The sequence below is a fragment of the Vombatus ursinus genome, unplaced genomic scaffold, assembly GCF_900497805.2.
Source record: "Vombatus ursinus unplaced genomic scaffold, bare-nosed wombat genome assembly UNPS02014813.1, whole genome shotgun sequence".
Classification (NCBI taxonomy): domain Eukaryota; kingdom Metazoa; phylum Chordata; class Mammalia; order Diprotodontia; family Vombatidae; genus Vombatus; species Vombatus ursinus.
In genome coordinates, this window is record NW_020954591.1 from 11,154,554 (window position 1) to 11,180,036 (window position 25,483).

Genomic DNA, 25,483 nt, shown 5'->3' on the forward strand with positions numbered 1-25,483 from the left:
ATTCCAAATCGAACTGTTTGTAACTAACCTGAAATATTGCAGTGAAAGTTCACCTTAGTAGGACAATCAGTCATCAGAGCTTTCTGTCTTTTGGCTCTAACTATAGTAAAAAAAAAAAAAAAAAGTTTGCACGCCAGACTACAAGGGTTACACTTTGCGAGGACATCGGAGGGCCAAGACCAAAAACTTCTTAGACTGAAATGAGAAGAGCACGCCGTCTAGGCCATGGGAATGCCACTACCAAGCATGCAGACAATAACAGACCTCAGGTATCACCTACTCATGTTAATACTCTCTTAGGATGAAAACTCTCAGGGGATCCGAGAAGCTGGGGGGCATATGAAGACTGAAACTGTCATCTCGGAGCCGTGCTCATCTTGGCTGGCGATGGAGGCCCCGAGGAAGAGCGGTAAATGGGGGACGTGGGGGAGAGTTTAATTGGGCTGGTGGGGTCCCCAGTTTGGAGTTTCCAAAGCAGCTCCTCATTGGTTCTACTTAACCGCTTCTTCTCCTTTGTTTCTTTTTCCACATACTCCTGAAGGTTAGCATTTTCCTCTGACAACTGTCTGGATAGGGCAAATAATAATACATTAAAAAAACATAAGAATACAAACAATAATAATAAAAAGCAGTAACACTAACATTTACAAAGGCAGCTAGGTGGTGCAGTGGGGAGTGCTGGGCCTGGAGTGAGAAAGATTTATCTTCCTGAGTTCAAATCTGGCTTCAGACACTTACTAGCTGTGTGACCCTGGACAAGTCACTTAACCCTGTGTGCCTCAGTTTCCTCATCTGTAAAATGAGCTAGAGAAGGAAAAGCAAAACACTGAGGTATCTCTGCCAAGAAAACTCCAAATGGGGTCACAAAAAAGTGTACACAATTGAACAACAACAACAACAAAACATTACCCATCAATCATATAACCAAAGATCAACTTGAGATCCTCCATGCTAGTGGAAGGGGGAGAAGAGAGAGCATGGCAAGGGGAAACACAGATAATCCAAAGCCACAAATTCTCTAACATTTTTCTTGAAACATTAGCTTTTGTTTCCTCCTTTCTAGCTTCTTCCTAGACCCACTGACAAAGTAGGTTGATGAAGTCTAGAATCACCCTTCACATTGATGCTCTTGCTTCCCTACATCAGCAGAGCTGCTAATCACTTACCTAATTAGAGACAATAATAATAGCAGCTTCCAGTGGCTCCATTGATTTAGTGCCTGTCTTCCCCAGAACTCAAGTGGCTTTTTGTGGGTCTTCAGATTTATTTTTACATCAGGGTTGGGAGGGGCAGGCAGCACACATATTTTATAGAGGGTGATACTGGAACTACCCAAGTGACCACAGGTGAGCCTGTGTGGGCTGAAACCTGGGTAGGCAAGAGGACTACCAGAGCCTTCTTCCTCAAAATAGAAAGAAATACTTCTTGGCTCTTCTGAGGGTGAACGGGCACACTGTGGCTTCTCATGGGCTTCCAGCTAGAAGGTGACCCTGCACCCAAGAGGGCCTAAGCCCTGTTTCTCCAGGTACATGAAAGAAAATACAAAAACCATCACCAGACTTGCCCTGGGTATCTGTCAGTCTCAAATGACAAGAAGGACCCTGTAGTTCCCCGACAGATTCCCAACTCAGGCTCCTTTGCCAGATTTACTTAGGACTGGGGAGGAAATTCTGGTGTTGAGGGAAGTCCACGAGAGATGGGAGAGGAGGGTTCCAGGTTGGGGTGGGAGCTCTGGGACACAGCCCAGACTCTCCCAGCTGGCCCATCAGCACACAAAGGGCTGAGCAGCATGAACTGGGACTCTGAAGTATCTATCCGGGCCAAGGCAACACCCAAGAGTGGGTGGGAAGAGGGTGGAGGCCATTTGGGAAAGGAGGCAGTAAGTGCTCTAATTTGAATAGGGGAGGAGCTCAGAGGGTTGTACAACAACATTCTGGTGCACTCCCTCTTACATTCCACCCCTAGGCCTCTCCTAAGGAACTGTGCTCCAGGACTGTTTCCATGCCCTTGAGCCAAATGCCCCATCCTAGTAATCTTGAACCAGTATTAACTCTGGCCTGCATGGAGAGCTGCAAATTTGCCCTGTTCCCCTCAGCAGGGCTTGCTCCATCCCTCCTCTCCATTCTCAAAGTGCTCTGGTTCCAACTTGAGATTTGCGAAACCAACCTGGCACAATGGAGAGTGAGGGATTTAGAATCCAGAGGCCCTGGGTTCCAATCCCAGCACTGCTCCTTACTTTCAGGATGGAAAATGTTCAGATGGGAAAAGGCAAGAACCAGGCTAAGAGATGGCCTCCTCATGGAGGAGTTCTCCCAGCCTGGTCAGGGAGGATTGAGGGGGGAATAGGGAGCAAGTAGCAGATCCCTAAAGCTAATTGAAAGAGATGAAGAAGCAAGTTGGTGGATAACCAGCATTTATTAAGCACCTACTGCATGCCAGGCACTGTGCTCTGGGCTGGGGAGACAAAGATAAAAACCTAACCTGCTCCAAACTTTAATGAGCAGGAGATTAGAGATTCTCAAACCTACACACCTCGTGACAACAGTGTTCTGGTCAATTCTTGCTTTGAGGTCTTCATTTTGCTGTTGGAGCACTTGGATTTTTTCTTCTAGGATAATATTCTTTTCAGCCTGTAAAGAATGAAAAGTTTGTGAGTTCACTGCAAGGCCACGGTACAGGTCAGGGCCCGTGCCCTGGACTCTGTGTTTTCCAGGACCACTTAGTACCCAGAACTCTAGGTCAGAACCCTTATGCAGTCAGGCCTTGCTGCTCTGCCCCGGTTCAGGTAAGCTCTCTGCTTACCTTGTGACAGCTGGGTGGGGCCATGGTCAGAGTGTGGCAGGACCATTTGGGACAGCAGAGCTCAGTTTGTATTTTCAGTCCCCTGATCTGGGCCTCATGAGGGCTCAGCAGGGGAAATGCCCTGCATTTCCAAAGGCCAGGTTCGCTGGGTTTACAGCTCCTCCTCCCTTTAGAGGTATAGACACGGGTTGTTTTCCCAATGTCAGGTAAGCACTGCCAAGACCCTGGACAATTCACCATTCTGGGCTAACTGAAGAGGATATAATTTATAACAATGTAGATAGAATTCTGCTCTTTGGTCAACAGCTACCATTGACACTGAGATGCCAAAGCCACTTCAGAAAGTTTTCCGAAAACAGCACCATCTCATTGCCATTGAATTATACCTAACTCATTCATTAATGAATATACCTAATTCATTCATTAACCCATACTACTCACTGACAGTGCATTTTAGTGATTGTGAGACCTATCTGACCTGTAGGGTTTGTGCTCTAGTGGAAAGAACATCCGAAGACCAAAGACCTGGGTTCTTGCCCCAGATTTGACACCATGTGACCTTGGGCAATTCATAACCTCACTGGGTCCCCGTTTCCCAACTATAAGATAAGACAGGCTAGTTCCTTTCAAGGTTGAATATTCCATAATTTTCAACTAGTTATATTCTAAGATGGTAATGAATACAGGCAGTGTGGTACCATGGAAAGAAAGCACTGGATTTGGAGTCAGAGGGCCTGGGTTCAAATCTCAACTTTGTTTCTTACTACCTGTGTGACCTTTGGTAAGTCATTTAAACTCTCTGGATCTCTGTCTCCACATTTATCAGTGAGGGAGTTGAACTAGGGATTAGGTCCCTAGTGTCTTTTAGTTCTAAATCTGTGATGCTATAATTCTATGAGATTGAATCAATAACTAAGGTGACCTGAAGTCTTGGGCCAATGTGGTTTTGTGAAGAGACCAGAGTTACTAGTCATGTGATCATGGGCAAGTGTCTAGAGTTTTCTGAACCTCAGTTTTCTCACCTGTGAAGTGGGGCTAATAACGGTATTACCTACTTCACAGAGTTATTGTGAAGATAAAAATGGATATAAAGTACTTCATAAACCAAGTCTATCTTCAAAATACTATGTCACACAAACAAAAAATTGCGTCAGCTATGAGTATCACATATTCAGAAGTGGTAATGAGTGGTAATGTATACACAAATAGGCAAGTAACATCTATGAATCCAAGTTATTGTTATTCCCATGTCTAAAATAATTTTCTCAAAGGACTGAAAAATCATTATTAATATTGTTCATATATTTAAAAATGTCCCTTTTATATAACATGGCTTAAGAATCAGTCAAAGGGCTTGGCATCTGTCCCCACTACTCAATAGAGATCAAGCATTTATTAAGCACCTACTTTGTACCAGGCACTGTGCTAAGCATTTTTATAAATATTATCTCATTTGATCTTTACAACAACCTTGCAAGATAGGTGCTTTTACTATCCCCATTTCACAGTTGAGAAAACTGAGGCAGATGGCAGTTAAGTGACTTACCCAGGGTCACACTGCTAGTAAGTGTATGAGGCTGAATTTGAACTCAGTCTTCCTGACTCTAGGCATTACCTAGTCAGCTAATGGGTGACCCTGCCTAAGGTTGCAGGATCCCTTTCTGCTAGGAGAGGTTCCTGGGATAATTAGTTAAGAACTCCTGCAAGATGGACAAGAGAAGCTAGAGACACTTGTCAGTACATATCCCACCCCGTCCCTTCCAGGGAAACATATAGGCTGCCGCAAGACTCAAGGGTGAGAGGGTCATTTGCACAGAACAGGCTGTTATGGCAGTCAAAAAAAAGACTGGGAGTCTCTGTGCTGTCTTTGCTGCCTCATCAATCATATCTCCCCTCCTCCACAGAAATGAGTTAACCTTTCCTGTTGTGGCTCAGACTTGTAGTCAAGAAACCTCCTGTGATTATTTAAACGTGGTTGGCCTACCTGGTTCCATGTTTGAGACTCCCTTATCCCTTCCCGGCTTTAGGTGTAGCAGGGATCCTGTGAGAGGGACCCATAAAAAAAAGCTGGAAGTCCTAGTAGGGAGATAGGCTCTGTAGGCTTTGGAATTGGGCAAGATTTGCTCCTGGAACAACTAAACTGTAGTCTATTCGTGAGGCAGGGTGACATGGGGAAAACTACACTAAAGTAGAAAAAGTAGGATTTAAAGAAAGGGGGAGTTTGGATGGAGGCAGGTGACCTCCATCCCAGCTGGTACTTAAGGAAAGTATTGGAGTTTTTAACTGAAGCTACCACAATTTTCTCCATAGACAGAGATCCATGGCTTCACAAAAATCATTGAAGGAAAGAATTCAAAGTTGGAAAGGACCTCAGTGGTCATCTAGCTCTTTGCTGTTGTCCAATCAGTTCAATCGTGTCCAACTTTTCATGACTCTATTTGGGGTTTTCTTGGCAGAGATACTGGGCGTGGTTTGCCATTTCCTTCTCCAGCTCATTTTACAGATGAGGAAACTGAGGCAAACAGGGTATAATGACTTGTCCAGGGTCACACAGTTAGTAAATTTCTGACTCCAGGCCTGGGACTCTATCCACTAGGTCACCTAGCTACCCCTCATCTAGCCCTACCCGGAGATGAAAGGAAATCCCACTATAACATATTAATGGAATGCTTGTCTAACTTCTGCTCGGATGCACTGCACGGGGGACCGTCTCACATTGAACATGCTACAGCAATCCTTCCTCTGTCCCAGGTTAGAAGAGTTGTAGAAAATTCAGAGGCTGCTATTGAGATTTTCTCAATGGTCTTGAACGAAATAAATTATTGCATTGGTGGAGAAAAATTATCTGCAGCTAAAGTGACCATCAAGTCACTGTCAAAAATGTCCCTAACTCAATCTGGATTGGAGTCTATTTGAAAGCAGCCTGCTAGATGATTTGAAAAATGTAATTAAACAAGTGACTTTATAAGATAAAGGGTCTGTGAGCTGATTGTACAGATTTCCTCTGTGTCACTAGAATCCTTAAAAGGGCATACCAGTGATGGATTGATAACCCAGCTCATTATATGCTAGTCATAGCCACCTGTATAGAAATGGTGACATTACTGGCATACACTCATCATGGACAATATCTTTCCCAAGAAGGAGGGACTAATCAAATTTCTCTTTTCTTTTTTTTTTTTAATTTTTGGAGGCAGTCAGGGTTAAGTGACTTGCTCAATGTTCCACAGCTAGTAGGTGTCTGAAACTGGATTTCAATTCAGGTCCTCCTGACTCCGGGACCAGTATTCTATTCACTGCTCCACCTAGCTGCTGCCTCCCTCAAATTTCTGACACTATGTCTTGAAGGTCTAAGAACTTCAAGGGTGGGAGATGGGTGCTGACCTCCCAGAGCTGCCCACCTTTGGATAATTCTCATTGTTAGAAAGTTTTTCCTAGGAGGCAGTTGGTGGTGTAGTGGATAGAGCACCAGGCCCGAAGCCAGGAAGACCGGAGTTCAAAGCCAGCCCCTGATTCTTACTAGCTGTGTGACCCTGGACATGTCATTTGACCTTTGTTTGCCCCAGTTTCCTCAACTATAAAACAGGGATAATAATAGTACCTACTGCACAGGGTTGCTGTGAGGATCAAAAAAGAGAATATTTGTAAAAGACACTTATCCTCTTCCCTTCTTCTGACATTAGGACAACATTTGTCTCTTTGTAAATTTCCCCCACTCACTTCTGGTTCTGCCCTTGGGTACAGACAGAACAAATCTAATCCATCTTCCCCTTGAGGATCCTTGAAGTACCCGAAGACAGCTGTCAGCTCACACTCCCCCCTCCCCTTAGTCTTCTCTTTTCAAGGCTAAAAAACCCCAGTTTCTTCAACTACTCCTCTTCTGGCAGACTCAAGGCCCTTCGGCATTCGGGATGCCCTCCTCTGGACACTGTAGCTTATCAATGTCCTTCTTATCCGGCGGTGGCCAGAACTGAAAGTAATGCTCTGCATGATGTCTGATAAGGGCAGAGTCAAGAGGATCACAGCATTTTCCTACTTCTGGAAGCTATGCCCTTCTTAAGATAACCCGAGCGCATTGTTTCTGTGGCTGCCCCATCACGCTACTACTGACTGCCTCCCCCTAAACCCATAGAGTTGTTTCCAAACAACTGCGGCATGACCATGTGTCCCTGAGCTGTCCTTGTGAAGGTGATTTTCGAACCAGAAGATCCCCAGAGCTGAAAAACACCATAGAAACAGGGAGACTTAATTTCCTTAGGACAGCACCGCTGTCCAGAATTTTTTGCCTAATACCGCTAGATGACGATGCAACGAAGACCACAGAAAATGGAAGGAGGCAGGCTCGCCCAGCTAGAGGGAACTGACCAGCTTTTCCAGCTCGATAATCTTCTTTTCCTGTTGGTGAATTTGTTGATTCTTCATCTCCAGGACTTGCTTCAGACTGTTCATGTCTTCTTCCAAGTGCTGGTAGGGAGCCAGCGCTACCTACAGAAGCCAGGAACAGAAGCAACGTCACTGCTATGGTTCTTGGAAACGTGGGTCATCATGGATCCAGCAAATCCCCAGCCTTCCATGGGAAGGTTTCCCACGGGGACTAGCTAGGGACTGGACTTGGGATTTCACTGGGGGAGGGAATTCCTGAGTGAGGAAACTGCCTCTACCAGGATGGGTTGGCATCTTCTCTTTAGCTCACAGTTCTAGACATGGCCTACAGCAGTGGTATCAAACTCAAATACAGATGATGGCCACTAATCCATACATAAGGATCCCTGTGGCCTGAATAGAAGTGTTAAACAGGAATGGTATGGGGGCAGTGGATAGAGCACCGGCCCTGGAGTCAGGAGGACCTGAGTTCAAATCCAGCCTCAGACACTTGACATTAGCTATGTGACCCTGGGAAAGTCACTTAATGCTGACTGCCTCAAAAAAAAAGGGGGGGGGGGAATGGTATCTTCCTTTTATTGTATTCTTATTTATTTTGTTAAATATTTCATAACTGAATTTTAATATGGTTCCTGGAGCACTGCTGACCAACCTCTGGCCTAGAGGTTAAGTGACTTACCCAGGGTCACACAGCCAGTATGTATCGGAGATGAGACTCAAACCCAGGTATTCCTGGCTACAAGGTCAGATCTGCATTAACTAAGCTACTTCAGCATATCTGTGTGGGCACAGAGATACAGAAGAAGTGACGTATGTATTCCTGACTCTCCCCTTTGGAAAATCTTAAGGCAAATGCCTATTGCTCTACTGGAAATAAGACAGAGGGTCACAGGATCATAGATATGGAGTTGGTAGGAACCACAGAGGCAAACAAATCCAACTACCTCCTTTCATAGATGAGGAAGTTGAGGCCCAGAGAGATTAGGTGACCTGCCAATAGTCACCCAGCTAGTAAATATCAGAGATGGGATTTGAACTCAAATCTTGTGCACTCTAAGTCTAGCACGCTTTCTATTTCACCATGTTGCCTCTCAAGCAACTGTATGGCTAATGGAAATTACTTTGTAAATTCATTCATTCATTCATCCATCCAACAAGCATTTATCGAATGCCTACTATGTGCTCAGCACTAGCGGCACAAAGACAGGCATGAAGGAATCCCTAACCTAAAAAAATATACATGATATTATGGGGGAAAAAACATATACACCGAAAAGTAAGGAACAGGGACCAGACCTTTCATTTCATTGGTCTGGACAAACTCCCAGGTGAGAATAGTCTATGCACTTTTCTCGCTGGTACCTTCTCTGGCTCAGAGCACTGCCTCCAGCAGTGGTGTCAAACTCAAATAGAATTGGGGGCCACCAATCTGCACATAAGGATCCATGATGCTCCATAATGACTCAGTTTTAAAATGCAATGCTATCTAGGTTTTATTGTGTCTTCATTTATTTTGTTAAATAGTTTACAATTACATTTTAATCCAGGTCTGCCATTTTCAGGAGTGTTGCTCTGGCTATTAGCCACCTGTGGCCTAGAGCACAGGGAGGCTAGCTATCTGTCCAGGACCATGGAGCCAGGAAGGCCTGGAACCCAGACTTTCTCTGTTTTGAGGTCTTCTCTACCCATTATCTAAAGCACCATGCTGCCCTTTCCAGAAAAGTAAATATGAAGTAATTTCTGGTGTGGGAGCAGGGAGGGCCCTAGTAACCAGGGAGGAAATGGTTGAGTTTTATAAATGACTTACAAAATTCAAGAAGCAACTCTTTTGAAACAGAGCGTGTAGATAATATGACTTAAGCAAGTACCATGGCTTCTTCAGTGGCTAATCTTTCCCTCTGAACAGGAGAAGTTGCTTGTTTTGTCTTGCTGGGTTTGACTGATAGCCACTGCCTTAAGCTCTATGTATGTGAAAGGCTGCATTGTAAGGGACAGTTACCTGTTAGCATCCTTTTTCTCTTGTCAGAAATGCGATCTCATTCTATGGTTCTCCTTCCCATGCTCCAGATTCCAGGCAGACTAACCTGATTCCTGCTGCTCCCTCTAAACCACGCCCCACCTCCTATCTCTGTGTTTTTGCACAATCTATATGCTTTCTTTTTTAAATTTAAGTTTTTCAAAACAATTCTGAACTTGACATTAAATACAATGAACATTTCCTTATGCAAAGGAGAATGGGAAAAGAGGACTGTGCAGGAGGCCGCAGACCTCCTCCATCCCATAAGCCCCCATAAGCCTTTGAAGCCGAGCTCGAATGCTGCCCCTCACCTCTCCTGACCTCCTCCGCTGCTTTGTGCCCCCACCCTCACCCCGGGCATTGCTCCTGGTCTCTTGCCTACTGAGGGCACCACCAGCTTTCGAGTCGCCCACACTCCCAATCTCAGCGTCATCCTCAACTCTTCCTCCCATCCAGCAGAATCCACAGCATTCTTGCATTCATCCATCCTTCTCTCTGCTCAAGCAGCCAGCATCCTACTTCAGGCCCTCATCCCCTTTCATGGAGACCATCATAACAGCTTCCCGGCTGGCTTCCCCCCTTAAGTTGCTCCCCTCTGCAACCCATCCTCCACAGAGCTGCCTAAGCCATGTTCTGCAAGCACAGGTCTATGCCACTCCCTTGGTGAAGGATCTCCTGTGGCTCCCTATTACCTCTAGGATAACCTTTAGGTCAAAATACAAACTCTGCTGTAGGGCATTTAAAGGCCTTCGCAACTGGGCTCCAACCTACTTTTCTAGGCTTAATATACATCACTCTCCTTCATGCACTCTATGATTCAACCAAACTGGCCTCCTTGTTGCTGCTCCTATGTGACTTTTCATCTCCCCTCTTCACACCTCTGCACAGACTTTCCCTTATGCCTGGAATGCATTCAGTCCTCACATCTCTGCCTAGGAGTCCCTAGCTTCCTTCAAAGCTGAGCTCAAACAAGACTTCCTCCATGAGATCTTTCCTGACCGGGCCAGCCTCCTTTTCCATCCTTCCCCCATTAGCTTGTACTTGGTGCATACTTTGCATATTAAAGGCCCAGTGATCTCCCCACCCCGACCCCTATTCAAGGTAAGCTCCTGGAGTCCTTCCTTGGGACATCACCTCCCATTTACTCTGCACTTTTCTTATTAAGAACAGAGTTGTTTGCATGCTGTCTTCTCCATTGCAAAATGAATTACTGAAGGGTAAGGATCTAGGATCCCTGGGGATCAGGGATTTTTGTCTTTCTTTGTACCTTCAGCCTTAGCATAGTGCCAGGCACACAATAAGAGCTTAATAAATGCTTATTAGCTCACTGACTTGAGAGCAAGGACAACTGCATTCTGGTATTTGTATCCCCAGTGCCCAACCCAGTGCCTTGCACACAGTAGGTATTTAAGAAATGCCTGATGATGGATTGCATTGTAAATATTTTGCATACTTTTTTTGTTTACTTATTTTTGTCTCTCTAAAAGAATGCAAAACATATATAACCCATTTCAAATCATTTTCCATTTTAGGGAGTGGGGAAGAGAGGGAGGGAGGGAGAAATATTTGGAATTCAAAAAATTTAAAAACATGAATGTTAAAAAATTGTCTTTATGTGTAACTGGAAAAAAATAAAATAATACTAAAAATTTTAAAAACCCTCCTATTTGTCTCTGTATCCCCAGCATCTGGTATAATCCCTGGCTCATAGAAGGCACTCATTAAACGCTCATCAAATGAATGCATGACCCTACAAAGAAAGATTCAGAGATCATCCCAAACAGGATCTTGCCCACAGAGATGTTCAGTCTGCCTCCCTGCCCGTGAACAGAACACACACACAGTGAATGCAATAAAAACCATCCCTTGCTTTTAATGCTCAATCAGCACACAGCAGGAAAGCCATCCTTATGCAGGTGCTACCTGACCCAGATGAAGAAACCATGATTATGAAATTAGATAGTAACAAAGAGAGAAAGTTTCAAGAAAAACAGGCATTTAAAAAAGTGGAACACAAGAAAATTTTCCTGATTTCCTAACAAAGTGGCCCCAAACTTACCTGCGCATTTGCCAAGCGTGGCTTTCTTGTCCCACTCTCAGCCAGAAGTGGGTGGAGAGGGGCATGGGAGCATGTGGGCATGGGGGCAGGACATACCCAGGAGATGGGGGATAGGCACAAGCAGAGCCCCAGACACTCTCCTGACTGCCACAGAAACTTAATGGCATGGGATGGGTAGGTGGGTGGATTGTGGCAAGGCTGACACAGAGACAGAGACATAGCTGACAAGCATTCCTGAGGACAGGGCTACCTAAGTTTAGAGAACTTGTAGGGTCAGGACTAGCTGGCGCTTTTACCAGGAATGAACTCAGTCTTTTTCTTTAGTGAAAATAGAGGCTCTGGGGACTGCTCACAGGAGATGGGAGGCGGGGCCAGCCTGGGGGAAGAGGAACGGAATTTGCCCTTCCACTGCCCATGGGGGCCTCCACGAGGGTCTGGGCACTGGAGGACTGCTGATTACCTCCAGCTGCTCCTCCGTGCTTCTTCTCAAAGCCTCCTCGAATCGTTTAGCCCGATCCCGCAGAGAATGGCTCTGGAATGTGAGGGTGTCAACCTGGTCCTGCAATGAGCAAGGGAGAAGAGGTGGGGAAAGGTTAGCTGAGACTCGGGGGACAGGGCCACGGCCAGCAAACATAGCTTAGTGGAGGTGGCCCGATGGAGATGTCACTGGTGGGCCTTCTGGAAATAATGATACATACCGTGGGTATGTGTGCTTTAGGTAACACCGGAACTACTTTTTGTGAGAAGCGGGTTGTGCGGTCAGTGAATTGCTATATGTATCACATGAACTTTTATCCTGAGGCAGTGTGATCAGTTCTGAGAGGTGGAGACAATAAAGGGCTGGGCTTGGAGTCAAGGAGATCTGGGTTCAATGACTGATTCTGACATAAGCTGAGCGACCCTATGCAAGTCAATTAGCCAGTAGGAGCCTTAGTTTCCTCGTCTGAAACTAGGTGGCATATCGTGGATAGAGTTCTGGTCTTGGCCTCGCAGATCGAGGCTAGAAGGGACCTCAAAGATCATACGGTCCAATTTCCTCATTTTATCTAGGAGGAAACCGAGGCCCAGAGACTTTAAGTGATTTGCCCAAGATAGTAAGGGTCAAAGGTAGGATCTGATTCTAGACCCAGAGCTCTTACTATGCTGCCTCAAGAAGATCTGGGTTCAGATCCTATCCGATGTGATTCTGGGCAATCCACTTAGCTTTTCTCAGCTTCACTTTTTTTCATCTGTAAAATGGGACAACAGTGCCTCCCTTACAGGGTTGCTATATCAAATAAGATTATTGAGGGAAAGCACTTTATAAACTTTATAGAAATGTGAGCCTTCATCATGATTATTATTCATATTACAAAAACAGAGTCCAAAAAAGGATGTCTGTCTGTCTGTCTCTTTCATGCCCTTTTCTGAAGGTTAAAGATAGAATCTATGAGAATTCTTCCTCCCCAACCAGAGGTACCCAATCTGAGAAGCTGTCTACTACAGTGTCATGTAGTACAATACAAGGACTACAATAAACATTTATAGGTGATGAAAATCACCTTTCATGGGGCCAAGTACAATCTCCCTGATTCAGCAGCATCCTATTGCTCTAACCCGATTGCAGAGGACAATGCCAGCCTGGAGTCTGAGGGAGCACCCGGCTTCTTTCTGGCACTGGAGGCTGCGGTCTCTACCTCTGCAGCATCACAGGAGACACCCTGCACACACCGTCTGTCTAGGCGCCTACTGCGAGGCGCGGCTGCCTCAGACAGATCCGAGAATCCGTCCTCGTTTTAAAGCCCTTCGGGAAGGGAGACGTGAGAGCCTCGCTTGGTGACTCATTCCACCGTGGGGCAATCTTCACCATCTGGGGAAATTCATGCCCAGATCTCTTGGTGACTACACGATTGCTATAATAATAACTACAGTAACAACGACAACAATAACAAAAACGACAATTATAAATAGCTCACATTCAGATAGTAATTTAAGGCTCCGCAAAACTACCGACATTCTCTCCTGTGACCTCACAACATCTCAGGGAGCTGGCTAGCTACTGTTGTTATCATTCCCATGATACAGAAGAAACTGAGGCTCAGTGGACTTTCTAGACTCACAGCAAATAAGCCCGTGAAGAAAAATTTCAATTGTGACTGGTCCTATGTGCTCTCCCCCATCCTGGGCTGCCTTAGAATAAAAATAGTCCATGGTGACACTGAACTTCACTGTTCACAAGGCTTTTTTCCTCCCAATAGCCCTGTAAAGTAGGGAGCACAAGTGCCCTCATTCCCATTTTACAGATGAGCAAACTAAAACTCGGAGCAGTGAACTTTGCTGTCTGAGGCCCAGTGCTGATACCAACCGTTGGGACCTGGATTCAAAGCCAGATCGTCTAATCCCAAGGTCAGTTCTCTTCCTGGGATGTCATGCTACTGAGGATTATGGGTATAGAAACGGAAAGGACCTCAGAGGTCGTCTAGGCCATTGCATAGATGGCGAAACTGAGGATCAGGAAGGTGGTTGTTGTTGTTCAGCTGTTTCAGTTGTGACGGACGCTTCGTGACCCCATTTGGGTTTTATTGGCAGAGATACTGGAGTGGTTTGCCATTTCCTTCTCCAGCTCATTTTATGGATGAGGAAAAGGAACAGGGAATATTCAGGTGAAAATTACTCCCCATTTTCCCCAGGCTCTCTGGGGAACTTCAGGAAACCTGACATACACTCCACCCCCACACCCCATGCTTAGCTCTACACAGTATCGAGGCTGTTGTACACCCTTGGAAAGGAGAAACAGGTGAGATGGCTTCCCCACCCCTGGGCCCTAGCCTTTCACTTAAAAACTTGTGCTCAGCCCTAAGTTAAAAAATAAAGGGACAGAGGTGTTCCCACTGATTTTCTTGGCACCACCGATAAGCCGAGAGAGGGTTTTGCTGTACAGAACACTAGAGATCCTAGGTCTAAACACTCTGCCTGTTTCAGTTTATCTCTGCTCCTGCTTCAGAATGGCAGCTGAGCAGGGCTTGGTGACCTTCCTTGGAGTGCCAAATGCCCTCTAGGCCCAGAAAGATAGCATATGCATTCTGGCTCCAACAGACACACTGTGTCTTCTTTTCTTGTTTCCTTCCATTAATTCCATTTCATTTTCCACAATAAAAGTCCCACAAGGGTATTCAATGCAAATGCAAACACATTAATGCAATATTATTGTCAATAGGATTTTGCTGCACACCTGAACTGGGAAATGTAAATCAAGCCCCACGGCAACTATGACTGGCCCCCCAGTGCACGTAAATTATCACGCTGCTACCTTCTCAAATATGACTCTAAAACTGTCTGTTCTCTCCATGTGACTCCAGCATTAAACTTACTGAGGGTAGACAAAGGAAGAGCATTTTTCCCCCAAAGGCTCATCTCACACTTCATCTGAGACGTTAGGATGGGATCTTTCTGCCTCGGCCCCCATTTTCTAGCCCACACCTGGGAAGTTGCCAAAGCATCAGTAAGATAGAATGGCCTCCAGCGGCTACTCTACAGGGGTTTTCTGAGCCAATAAAGAAGACAAGTGTGTGAACTCCCCCATCTAGCTACCAGGTTACCCCAGGCCTCTTTACTCCATGGGTCGGGGTAAGCTATGGTCCTTGTTACTACTCTCAGGGTCTGCTTGAGGAGAGTGAAGGCGGGCACAGCAAGTGTCTTATCAAAACTTGGTATCTTTCTTAGCACCAATGGTGGTGTTCTGCACACAGTAGGTATTTAATAAGTGGTTGCTGAATTTCACAACAAATAATCTCCAATTCTGAGAGGTCAATTTAGGTCCAACATTGACAGATTTTTAAATTAAAATACAGGAAGTTTCCAATTTTTTTTGCCCTAATGGTAGAAGTCAGGTGTCATAGACAACGCAAAATAATTTCTATTTGTGTTTTGATGTGCTGGTTAGTTGTTTGTCAGACAACAGATCCATCTTCCTAATTAAAGTCTGACTCGAGCTAATATTCAAATTAGTCTGTGTTCCCTGAGGACAAACACTAGTGGAGGGCTGATACTGACCAGAGGAGTGTTAGATGGGGGAGGAGCCGGGAGCAGTTTGGGATTAATCCATTTTCCCAAGATAATCCACAAATTGGATAGTTTACTGTAGAGACACGTTATGGAATCGGAAGGTGAATCAGCAGGCAATTTGCTGGAGCAGTTTCTCATTTTAGGATTTGTCAGTATCAGTGCATCTGACGGCAGATGATGCTGACTCTTTCCATGATCCTGCATTTATCTCTGGCCAGGACAGCCAACATAATTTTTTTTTTCACCAATGAAAATCAACAATGGAAAATAATCCACTTATTTCCTAATAATAACTTTTTGACAATAGCTGGGATTTATAGTGCAGTGAGGCTTTGCAATTTACTTGGCACACATTATTTCGTAGGATCTTTATAACAGCTAGGTGAGGTGGGTGCTTCAGGTGGTATTACTTCCATTTTACAGATGAGGAAACTGAGGCTCAGAGAAGTTAAGTGACTTGCAAGTCTGCGAGGAGACAGGATCTGAACTCTGGCAGAGTGGAAGGCCAATTAGTTCTTGAGTCAGAGGACCTAGGTTCAAATCCTACCCCTGATGCTAAATATTTATGTGGCTTCAGGCAAGTCCCATCAATTCACTGGTTTTGTTCCCTCATCTGAAAAATGAAGGGCTGGGAAGAGGTGGTCCCTTCCAGCTCTTGATCTCTGATCCTATGAGACCAGGTCTCTTTTGACTCTAAGGTTATTAGCATTCTTTCTACCACACCACATTCATGTGGAGAAAAAGGAGAAAATGCTATCTATGCATTACGGTTACAGTAAAAATAAAATTCTAAGACTTGGGTGTACCTTTTTTGGGGGGGAGGAGAAGATGGAGTCCTAATTTCATTTATGTAGGGAATTCCTGGATTTGATATGGCCTCCACTGATGCAGATCAGAAACTTAAGAATCATAGAAAGTTTATTGGGGCCCAGAGAGGCTAAGTGATTTGTCTAGAGTCACACACTTTATAAATAAACTTGTTCTGACTCAGCTTCCCACATATAAAAATAGTAATCGTTAGCTAATTCTTATATAGACCCTGCTATGTGCCAGGGCCTAGAGTCAGGAAGACTCATCTTCCTGAGTTTAAATCCAGCCTCAGACACTTACTAGCTGTGTGACCCTGGGCAAGTCACTTAACCCTGTTTGCCTCAGTTTCCTCATCTGTAAAATGAGCTGGAGAAGGAAAAGGTAAACCACTGTAGTAACTTTGCCAAGAAAACCCCAAATGGGATCACGAAGAGTTGGACAGGACTGAAATGACTGAACAACAACAAAACTATGTGCCAGGAACTGTGCTAAGCACTTTACAAATATTATCTCATTTGATTCTCACAACAACCTTGTGAGGTCTAGATGCTGTTATTATCTCTATTTTGCAGATGAGAAAACTGAGAGAGACAGAGGTTAAGTGACTTGCCCAGGGCCATACAGCTAGTAAGTGTCAGAGGTTAAATTTGAATTCAGGTCTTCCAGACTCCAGGCCTGATGTTCTTTCCAGCTGTCCCCCCGGCTGTCCCACTTAGTAACAGGAAGGGGGACACCACCCTAATGGGAGTTCCACCGACAGTTCCCTCATGATCGACATGCTTTCCCTACAGTACTCATTTAGGAGATGCACTGAGCCTGTATCTCTGGAAGGCAGGGGACTGGAAAAGCATGTGGCCACCAAACCCTGCTTCTTCCCTCCAGGAGCAAATCAGGCAGCATAGCTGAGTATGTCAGCACAGCATCAGAGGACTTCAAGCTGGAAGAGGTCTTGGAGAACAACTGGTCCAACTAACACTCCTTTTTTGTGGATGAAGTCACGCTTTTTCAGTTGGGCCCTAGGACGTGGACCTTTGGCCCCTGGGAGGGGGGCAGAGCTGAAGACTCAGGGCCTCTTCTGCCTCTTTCCCCTTTCGTTTACTCGCTATAATAAAGTATGCTTTTTGCTTAACTGTCACAGCTGGCCCTAAACAATGCAGCCTAAAAAAATCATTCTATTAAACAGCTCACAACTGAGCTTTCCTTCTTTGCTGAGCATACAGGAGAGGCGTGGGAAATAACAGGAAAAGCAACTATCTGGGCCAGAAAGGGAGGACAGCCTTGGCCAACTGTGTTGGTCTCAGCAGGGCTAGGTGTCAGGAGGCAGCGGGCATTCTGAGCCGCTGCTGATTCAGTGAGTAGCTATGAGCAATGAGGGGAATATATCTCCAAACTGCAAACACCTATGGCAGGGGCCAGCAGGGAATAAGAAGCCTGCTAGAGGTAATGAAGCAAAACCGTAACCCTCTTAAAAGGTTCTCACAGCAAAACCCTTTTCTTATTTGCTGTGTGATACTCTTGGTTTTTCTCCCACCTCTCTGACCGTCTCTACTCTGGTGTCCTCCTCCTCCTTCTTCCCCCCAGCTAAGTGTGGCATCCTTAAAGCTCTGTCCGCAGGCCTCTTACGTTTTCTTTCTCAAATTCGTCTCCCTTGGCTCTGGGAGATCTTGTCTATTCTCACAGCTCCAATAATCCCCTCTAGACTACTAGCTCCCTCGTCTCTATCTCTAGCGCCATCTTTCCCACTGCCAACTAGACATTTCATCAGATCACAGAATTTCATAGGTGGAGCAACCTCGGTGGCCAGCTAATACAACATATATACCCAAAGAAGTCTATGTTCAACGTACCTGGCAAGTGACCATCCAGTTCTTTGCTCGAAGATAACCAGTGATGGGGAGACTCTCTACCTCCCGAGAAGTCCGGTTCATTTAAAACTGTTGTACTATACACTTCAAACTCGCCCCATCTAAACCAAACACATCTCCGCCACTAAGTTGGCTCCCTCTCCATATCTCCCCATGTCTAGCATGCTCCAGTCACTCAGGCTTAAAACATCTGGTTCATCCTTGACTCTTTTCTTTCCTCCTTCTTCAATATCCACTTAATCATTAGTTCCTACCGACTTTTTCTTTCTTTAGGATTACTAATCTAGAACTAGATGGGTCATTAGAGGCAATATAGTTTAACCCAGGTATGGGGAACTTGTGGCCTTGAGGTTACATGTGGCCCTCTAGGTCCTCAAGTATGGTCCTTTGACTGAGTCCGACTTTTACAGAACAAATCCTTTTATTATGGGGATTTGTTCTGTGAAGTCTGGATTCAGTCAGAGGACCACACTTCAGGACCTAGAAGGCCACACATGTCCTTGAGGCCACAGGTCCCCCACCCCTGGTTTAACAGCTTCATTTTATAGATGAAGAAAATGAGGCCCAGGTCCACAAAATGAGGTCCACTACCAGTAAGTCAGCAGAGTCTGGATTTGAACTCAAGTATTTTGATTCCAAACCCTTTACCACTGCTATCATCTGGGCCAGTTTCTAATCAATTCAGGACTAGCGCAGTAGTGTCCTAATTAATTCTCTGCTTCCAGTCTCCCCTGTCCAGTCCATTCTACACTATATAGTGCTGCCAGATTAATCTTATAGAGATATCAATTTTTGTCCTTCTATATAGTTTATGACTCCTCATTGCCCATAGAATAAAGCTGACATTTTTTAACCTATCATTTGGGGTCTTTCACAGTTGGACTCCTACTTATCCCTCTAACTTAATCTGGCCACACTCCTCCTCTTCTATCACTCCCACAGACAATGCCAAATTGTTCACTATTCTCATCATGCCCTGAACTCTTCTTGAGCACTTTCACATTCAGAAATCACGTCTTCCTCTGAATGCCCCTAACACTTACTGCTTATTCTACAACACTTAGCATTTAGCATATGCTATGTATGATCCCATTCGTCTCCCACCCGTTCTATTTTCCCAAGTCGGATACAAGTTCCTTGAAGGGAAAGGGCTTATGCCTCTTTGTATCTTCTTTGCCTAGCACAGTGCCCTATATCCTGTCGATGCTCACTGAATGTTTGATGATGGTAATGATGCTGACACTTCCCCAGCTGCAGTAAGTAGATAATGAAAGTATTAACCTGGAGCGACAACCGCAGTTTTTCAAAACCGTCTTCCAATTCCTTCTTTTCAAGCTCATGGGCAGACATCAGTTCTAGGGAGAAGAAAAAAACACATTGTTAAATTGTTCTCCTGCCCAATATTGACAGAAACCATAAGAGTAAGGGTAGCTTCTTCCTCACTCAGGTGAGGACAACAGTGACTATAGGCAAGTGAGTCCAGTATTCATGAGAATTAGGGTACCGAGTGCCTGGCTCGGGGCACAGGGTCACAATATTGGAAGGGACCACTATACAGGTGAGGAAACAAAGGTCAGAGATTTGCCCCAAGTCACAAGGGTAGGTAGAGGTCAACTGACTTGCACAAAGTCCCAGTAGTAGAACAGGGATTCAAATCCAGGACCACTCTTTCCACTGTGCCTTGCTGCTTCTATTTCCATAAATTTACATATCATTACTGAGTTGTGACTTGCCTTTGCAATGCCATTGCCTTCAACAAGAGGTCATCTGACAGCTGTCCTCTGAAGGAAGAGAAGCAAACTTCTAGCATTCACTATCATAGTCAGAGTTGACCCAGTTCTCAAGTCTTTCCTTACAATGGACTAGTCACATGGCTTAGCTTTTCTTCCCCAGTTTCTAATTCCCTTTTTCTTCCTGGGTTAGAATAACTCCAAAGAATGACTCTTCTCAAAACACTGAAAGACATCAGCGCTCTGATCATTACAGTAATCATTCAGAGGACCAGCAGTAAAGCATACCTCCCTCCCCTTAGTAGAGAGGTGATGGATTTTAAGTACAGGATGATGCATATTTTATCAGATATGGCCAATATATTGGCTTGCTAAACTATTTCTTTGTTACAAAGGAAAGTTCTAGAGGTTGTTATTGGTTGATGGGTGGGATAGTGATCTCATTTATTAAGGAACAAAAGAAAAAAAATCCTCCAGTTCAGAAAAAGGGATTGTTCTAAGGTCAGAGAGGCCAGAAAACAGAGGGATGGATAGGACCGCAAAGTGTGTCATCACCCTACTCAAGCAAAGATTCAATTTTAAGATGCTTCCACCAGGGGAAAGGACCAGCTGAACCCTCTTTATAGTGTTTGGAACAATTGTTCTCAGTGGGCCAGTGTCAACACAGTAATAATTTGTAGAAGCTGGGCAAAAAGTAATGTCATGTAAGTGTGATTAAGAAGATGGGCAGTCATTTTCCTCCAGACAGGAAGAGTCTCATTAGTCAGGGTTAAGCCTTTCTCATTCTGACTATGCAAGCAATTTGTTTTCATGTTCTAACTGATGAGAGGAAAGCTCTCATTAATCAGTCCAGACCCTATGCTCAGAGCAGACTACTGCCTGGGAGCAGCTATTAATTACATTTCTTCCTAGCATGGTCTGCAATTAGGAAGAACTGTGAGGTTTTACATGAATCCACATATTCTGACTAAAGCTGGAGGAAGTCCTGTGTCCAGAAGAGAAGTCACAAAATGCACTGGAAAGTGGATTTACATTTGGGGAAAAAAAAATCATCTATCATCAGAGCTCTCCTCAGCATGTTTCACAGAAATCCCTTTCTTGTATTTGGAAACAGGCATTGAGAAGTATCATCAACTCCCAAATGACAGATTGTAGCTAAAATCATGCATGTTGACTTGACACCATATATAATTTAATAGCTTTGGACAAGGCGACAGAGGAAAGAACCTTCATTAGTCACAATGGAGCTGTTGGGCTTCCACATACTGGGGCCCATCAAACAAGGGCCATCCAAACGAAAAGCCAGAAACAAATAAGCTGTAGTCAGGCTCATCACATTGTTCCAAATTTGTCTTTTCAGAAAACCACTTCATAACAAGACATTTTCAAATGAATTCAAAGCCCCTTCTGAAAAGAAAATTCCATGTCGACACCTGAAAATCTTTAACCCAATACCAAGTACTTGTGTCTTCTTTGGTGTTGTTCTGTGTTTGGGTGCTGTAGCGTACCACTTCATCACCTAACATGGCATTCTGACACACTATTTCTGCCTCTCAGTTGCTGTTCTTCCACTCCATAGCGAGTATGTCTAAAACAGAGATTTCCCTTCCTAGTGCTTGCCCACTGAGAACAATTGTTCGAAACACTATAAAGAAGGTTCAGCTGGTCCTTTCCCCTGGTGGAAGCATCTTAAAATTGAATCTTTGCTTGAGTAGGGTGATGACACACTTTGTGGTCCTATCCATCCCTCTGTTTTCTGGCCTCTCTGACCTTAGAACAATCCCTTTTTCTGAACTGGAGGATTTTTTTCTTTTGTTCTTTAATAAATGAGATCACTATCCCACCCATCAACCAATAACAACCTCTAGAACTTTCCTTTGTAACAAAGAAATAGTTTAGCAAGTCAATGTATTGGCCATATCTGATAAGGTATGCATTGTTCTGTACTTAAAAAAAGTGCTTAGAGGAAGGAGGGCACTAGCAGCTGGGAGGACCAGGGCTTTATGCAGAAGATGTTGCTTGAGCTGCATCTTAAAGAAAGTGAGAAGCAGAGGTGAGAAGACAGCGCATTCCAAGCATGGAGACGGCCAGTAAAAAAGCATGGCGGTGGTACATGAAGTGCCGCGTATGAGAAACAGAGCGCACAGTCTGGCTAGATCACTGAAACGGGAGGGGAAGTAATGTCCAATGGTGTTAAAAAGATAGGTTGGCTCTGGGTTGCATAGCGCTTAAAAGCTAAACATAAATGTGTATATTAACTTAGAAGTCAGAGGAAGAGACTACCATTGATTGAACTTGCAAGGTCATAGACAAGTTTAACAAAAACAACTTTAGCAGCAGTGTGAAGGACAGGCTAGGGAGACCATCTAGGAGGCTGTTATAAGAATAGAGGCAAGAGGTGACGAGGGTCCGAACTAAGGTAGTAACCGTATGAGTAGAGATATGGGCTTGGGTATGAGAGGTTATGACGATGAAAAGGGTAAGATTCGGAAACTGATTGGCTGAGGGAGAACCAGAAGTTTAGGATAATCCCTAGGTTATAAATGTGGGTGCCTTTCATCCAGAGATAGGGAACTGTGAAAGAGGAAAGGGTTTGGATAGAAAGATGAGTTAAGTTTTTAACATGTTGATTTTGAGGTGTTTCCTAGACATCTAGGATAAAATATCTGATAGGCAATTGGTGATGTGGTACTAAAGCTGATATGAATAAAAATGATAGTTAAATTCATGGGAGAGGATGATGATGAAGAGATGATGATGATGATGATGATGAGAGAGAGACAGAGACAGAGACAGAGACAGAGAGACAGAGAGAGGAAAGGGCCTAGGATAGAAGCTTGGGAACACCCACATTTAGGGAGTATAATATGGCTGATAAGCCAGTCAGCAAAAAAGACGGAGGAGTGGTCAGGCGGGTAGAATAACCAAGACAGTGGTGCCACAAAAACCCAGAAAGGAAGTATCCAGGAGGAGTGGTTGGTCAACCATGGCAAATGTAGAAGCCAGGTCAAGAAGGATTAGAACAAAGAGAAGACCATCAGATTTGACAATAAGGACATCTTTGGAGAAGCAGTTTCAGTTGAGCGACGAACTCGTTAAGTCAAATTGCAGAGTTGAGGAGTGAATGAGAGGAAGGAGAGGCAACAAGTGAAAACAACTTTTCCAAGGAATTTGGCTGAGAAAACGAGAAGAGATATAAGGTAGTAATTTGAAAGGATGGCTGGATCGAGTGAAAGTATTTTAAGAATAGGGGAGACCTGGGCATGTTTGAAAACAGTAAAGAAGTACCTAGGAGATGGGGAGAGGATGAAGATTAGAGAGATGGGATATGATTGGTGATGTGATCTACTGGAGAAGACGGGAGGGATGGGAGCAAGTGAACATGGAGAGGGGTTGGTCTGGCATAAAGGGCCATTTCTGTCAGAGACTGGGAGAAAGGGAGTGGAAAGAGGAAGCTCATATCAAATGCTCTCAAATTTCTCAGTAAAGTAAGAGGCAAGGTTCTCAGCTGAAAGATGGTGAGGCATTTGGGAAGACAAGTTTTGAACTATCTCTTGAGGAAAATGAGATAAGGAATAAATTAGGAGGAGTAAAAAGACTTCCCTGTTGCAGTTAGGGCTCAGTTGAGGTTAGATAACATGAATTTGTAATGTACTAGTCAGCAGGGTTGTGAGATTTCCCTAAGTAGCATTCAGTGGCTCATGAAAAGAAATGGAGAAGGCAGATGGTGGAAGTAATCCACAGCTGTGTTTTGGTAGATGAGTGGTAACAGGGCAAGAAGGCAAGGGATTTAAGATCAGAGGACAATGTAAAGTTGAAATGCCTAACAATTGGGACGAATCTGATTAGGGAGGAAAGTGAAGTTAGAACAGGGGTAATTACCTGAGAAAGTACTGAGGGATGGAGGGCTTGGAGATCTTGATGAAGATAAAAAATAGGGTTAGGTGGTATGAGGCATATGAGGAGGTGGAATGATAGGAGGTTATAGTCAAATAGGGGAATATCACAGTTTCTAATTGAGAAATGGAAACCAAGTTAAGTCAAATGAATAAGTCTTTATTAAGTATTTACTTAAGTACTTAAGTACTTATTAAGCATTTACAGGAACTATTCTAAATGCTAGGGATACAAATACAAGCAAAAAAGAAAGCTAGTCTTTGTTTTAAAAGAGATTGCATTCTAATGGAGGAGTTGAAAATGGGGAGAATGAAAGATGACTGATTTTAGGCCCTTCCTCAAAAAGGAGGTTTCAGGGTGAACTCACCAGTGGAAGAAGAGGAATGGAGGGAGAAGGCAGCTGAAGCATGGTGATGACAGGGCACAGTGGTGGATCACTTGTGGGTAAGGGTGAAATTCATGTGTGACCCTCCTTCCATAGGAAGTGCCCTCCTTCCTATGGTTGAGGTGGGGTAAAGGAGTAGGTCATAGGATTTTGGAGGCTGAGGAACTGGGAACTGAGAGAGTTTGAAGGAACATTTTTAAACTACTATCTTCTCTATATCATCGTGGTAAATACCTTTGCTAATAGCATATTAAGACTACTACCTGATAATAAGCAGCGAGCATAATGATGGGGTCTTATGAGTTAAGTACTAACCACAAAGAGATCAAAGAAAGAGGCAAAGGAGATACACATACACACATATACAAAATATTTATAGCAGCTCCTTTCATAGTAACCTATAACTGGAAACTAAGGAGTTGCCCACCTACTAAGGAATGGCAAACGTATCTTGCTAAATGAATGTAATGGAATATTATTGTGTCATTAAAAATGATAATATGGAGAGTTCCAGAAGAATCTTAACTCTATGAGCTAATGTAGACTGAGTGGATAGCAACTCATTATCTTTAAAAGATTTCATAGAGTAACTTAGGCTGTTCACATGTTATCTCTCACTCTTATTTCATAAAAGGTCCATCCACCTCCTTTTCTAATCCTTACTCTATGTTTATTTCCTCAATAATACCTCTTATGCCACTTCTTAGGCCTAGGTCATCACTGGAATAGGCAACTGTCCTCTTGCACCCATCACATGACTGTAGCTTGTGCCTGTGATTTTGATTCATTGGCACTTTTGATGTTCTACTATTGAGAAATCCTGTAGCATTGCTTCACTGTTATGTGAAGATGACCATGGGTTTTTGAAGGTTCTTCCAGCTTAGAAAGAGTTCAAGTCCAGCCCTGGCAACAGGATAGGTCTGTTTTCCAAGAACTAGCCTAGTTAAATAGGCAGAGGCTCAGCTCCAGGAGGCTGACAACTAGGTAATGAATTCTTCTACCACTCAAACTCTTGAAAAGGAGATACAATCCAGCCCTTGGTTCTTTGTGGCCCGCTTCTGCTTGTCGTGACAGTGGCATAGTGACAGAAAAAGAAGCAGGAGATGTTAAAGATGGATTTTTAGACTATCTATAGGTATTAATGTAGCTGCTGATACTCTAAATGTGAGCTCCTTGTCCAGTGCTGTATGAGTGAACATTCTACACGAGGAGCTGGGTGTTATCAATCTTAACATTTTGAATATAAATGGAGTAAAAAGACAGGAGGAAGTTCCAGCTAAATGCAAGGACGGCTCACAGGTTCTCCTCCATATGGAGTGAAATACGATTTCATATACTCATGTAGTCATCCTGCATTGCAGGGCTCCTGACAAATATTTGCAGAAAGATTACCATGAAAATATTTGCAGCCTATGTACCAAAATCTGTTGTTGTAGAAGAAGAAAGATACCGAAATTCTGCAAGGAACATGACAAGATTCCTACAAATTAA

At 44.1% G+C, this 25,483-nt stretch overlaps 1 protein-coding gene across 1 annotated transcript in view; it reads right to left on the reverse strand.

Annotated features, from left to right (window-relative positions):
- Positions 1-66: 66 nt before the first annotated feature.
- The window catches only part of MTUS2 (microtubule associated scaffold protein 2), a 466,747-nt gene continuing 441,330 nt past the window's right edge, over positions 67-25,483 (reverse strand). The window contains exons 10-14 of the mRNA XM_027835276.1: positions 19,262-19,335; positions 11,722-11,820; positions 7,168-7,287; positions 2,533-2,630; positions 67-566 (exon numbers count right to left, since the gene is read on the reverse strand). Of these exons, the coding sequence (XP_027691077.1) occupies positions 356-566; positions 2,533-2,630; positions 7,168-7,287; positions 11,722-11,820; positions 19,262-19,335 (602 nt within the window). The 3' untranslated portion in view covers positions 67-355. The remainder of the gene's footprint in view (positions 567-2,532; positions 2,631-7,167; positions 7,288-11,721; positions 11,821-19,261; positions 19,336-25,483) is intronic.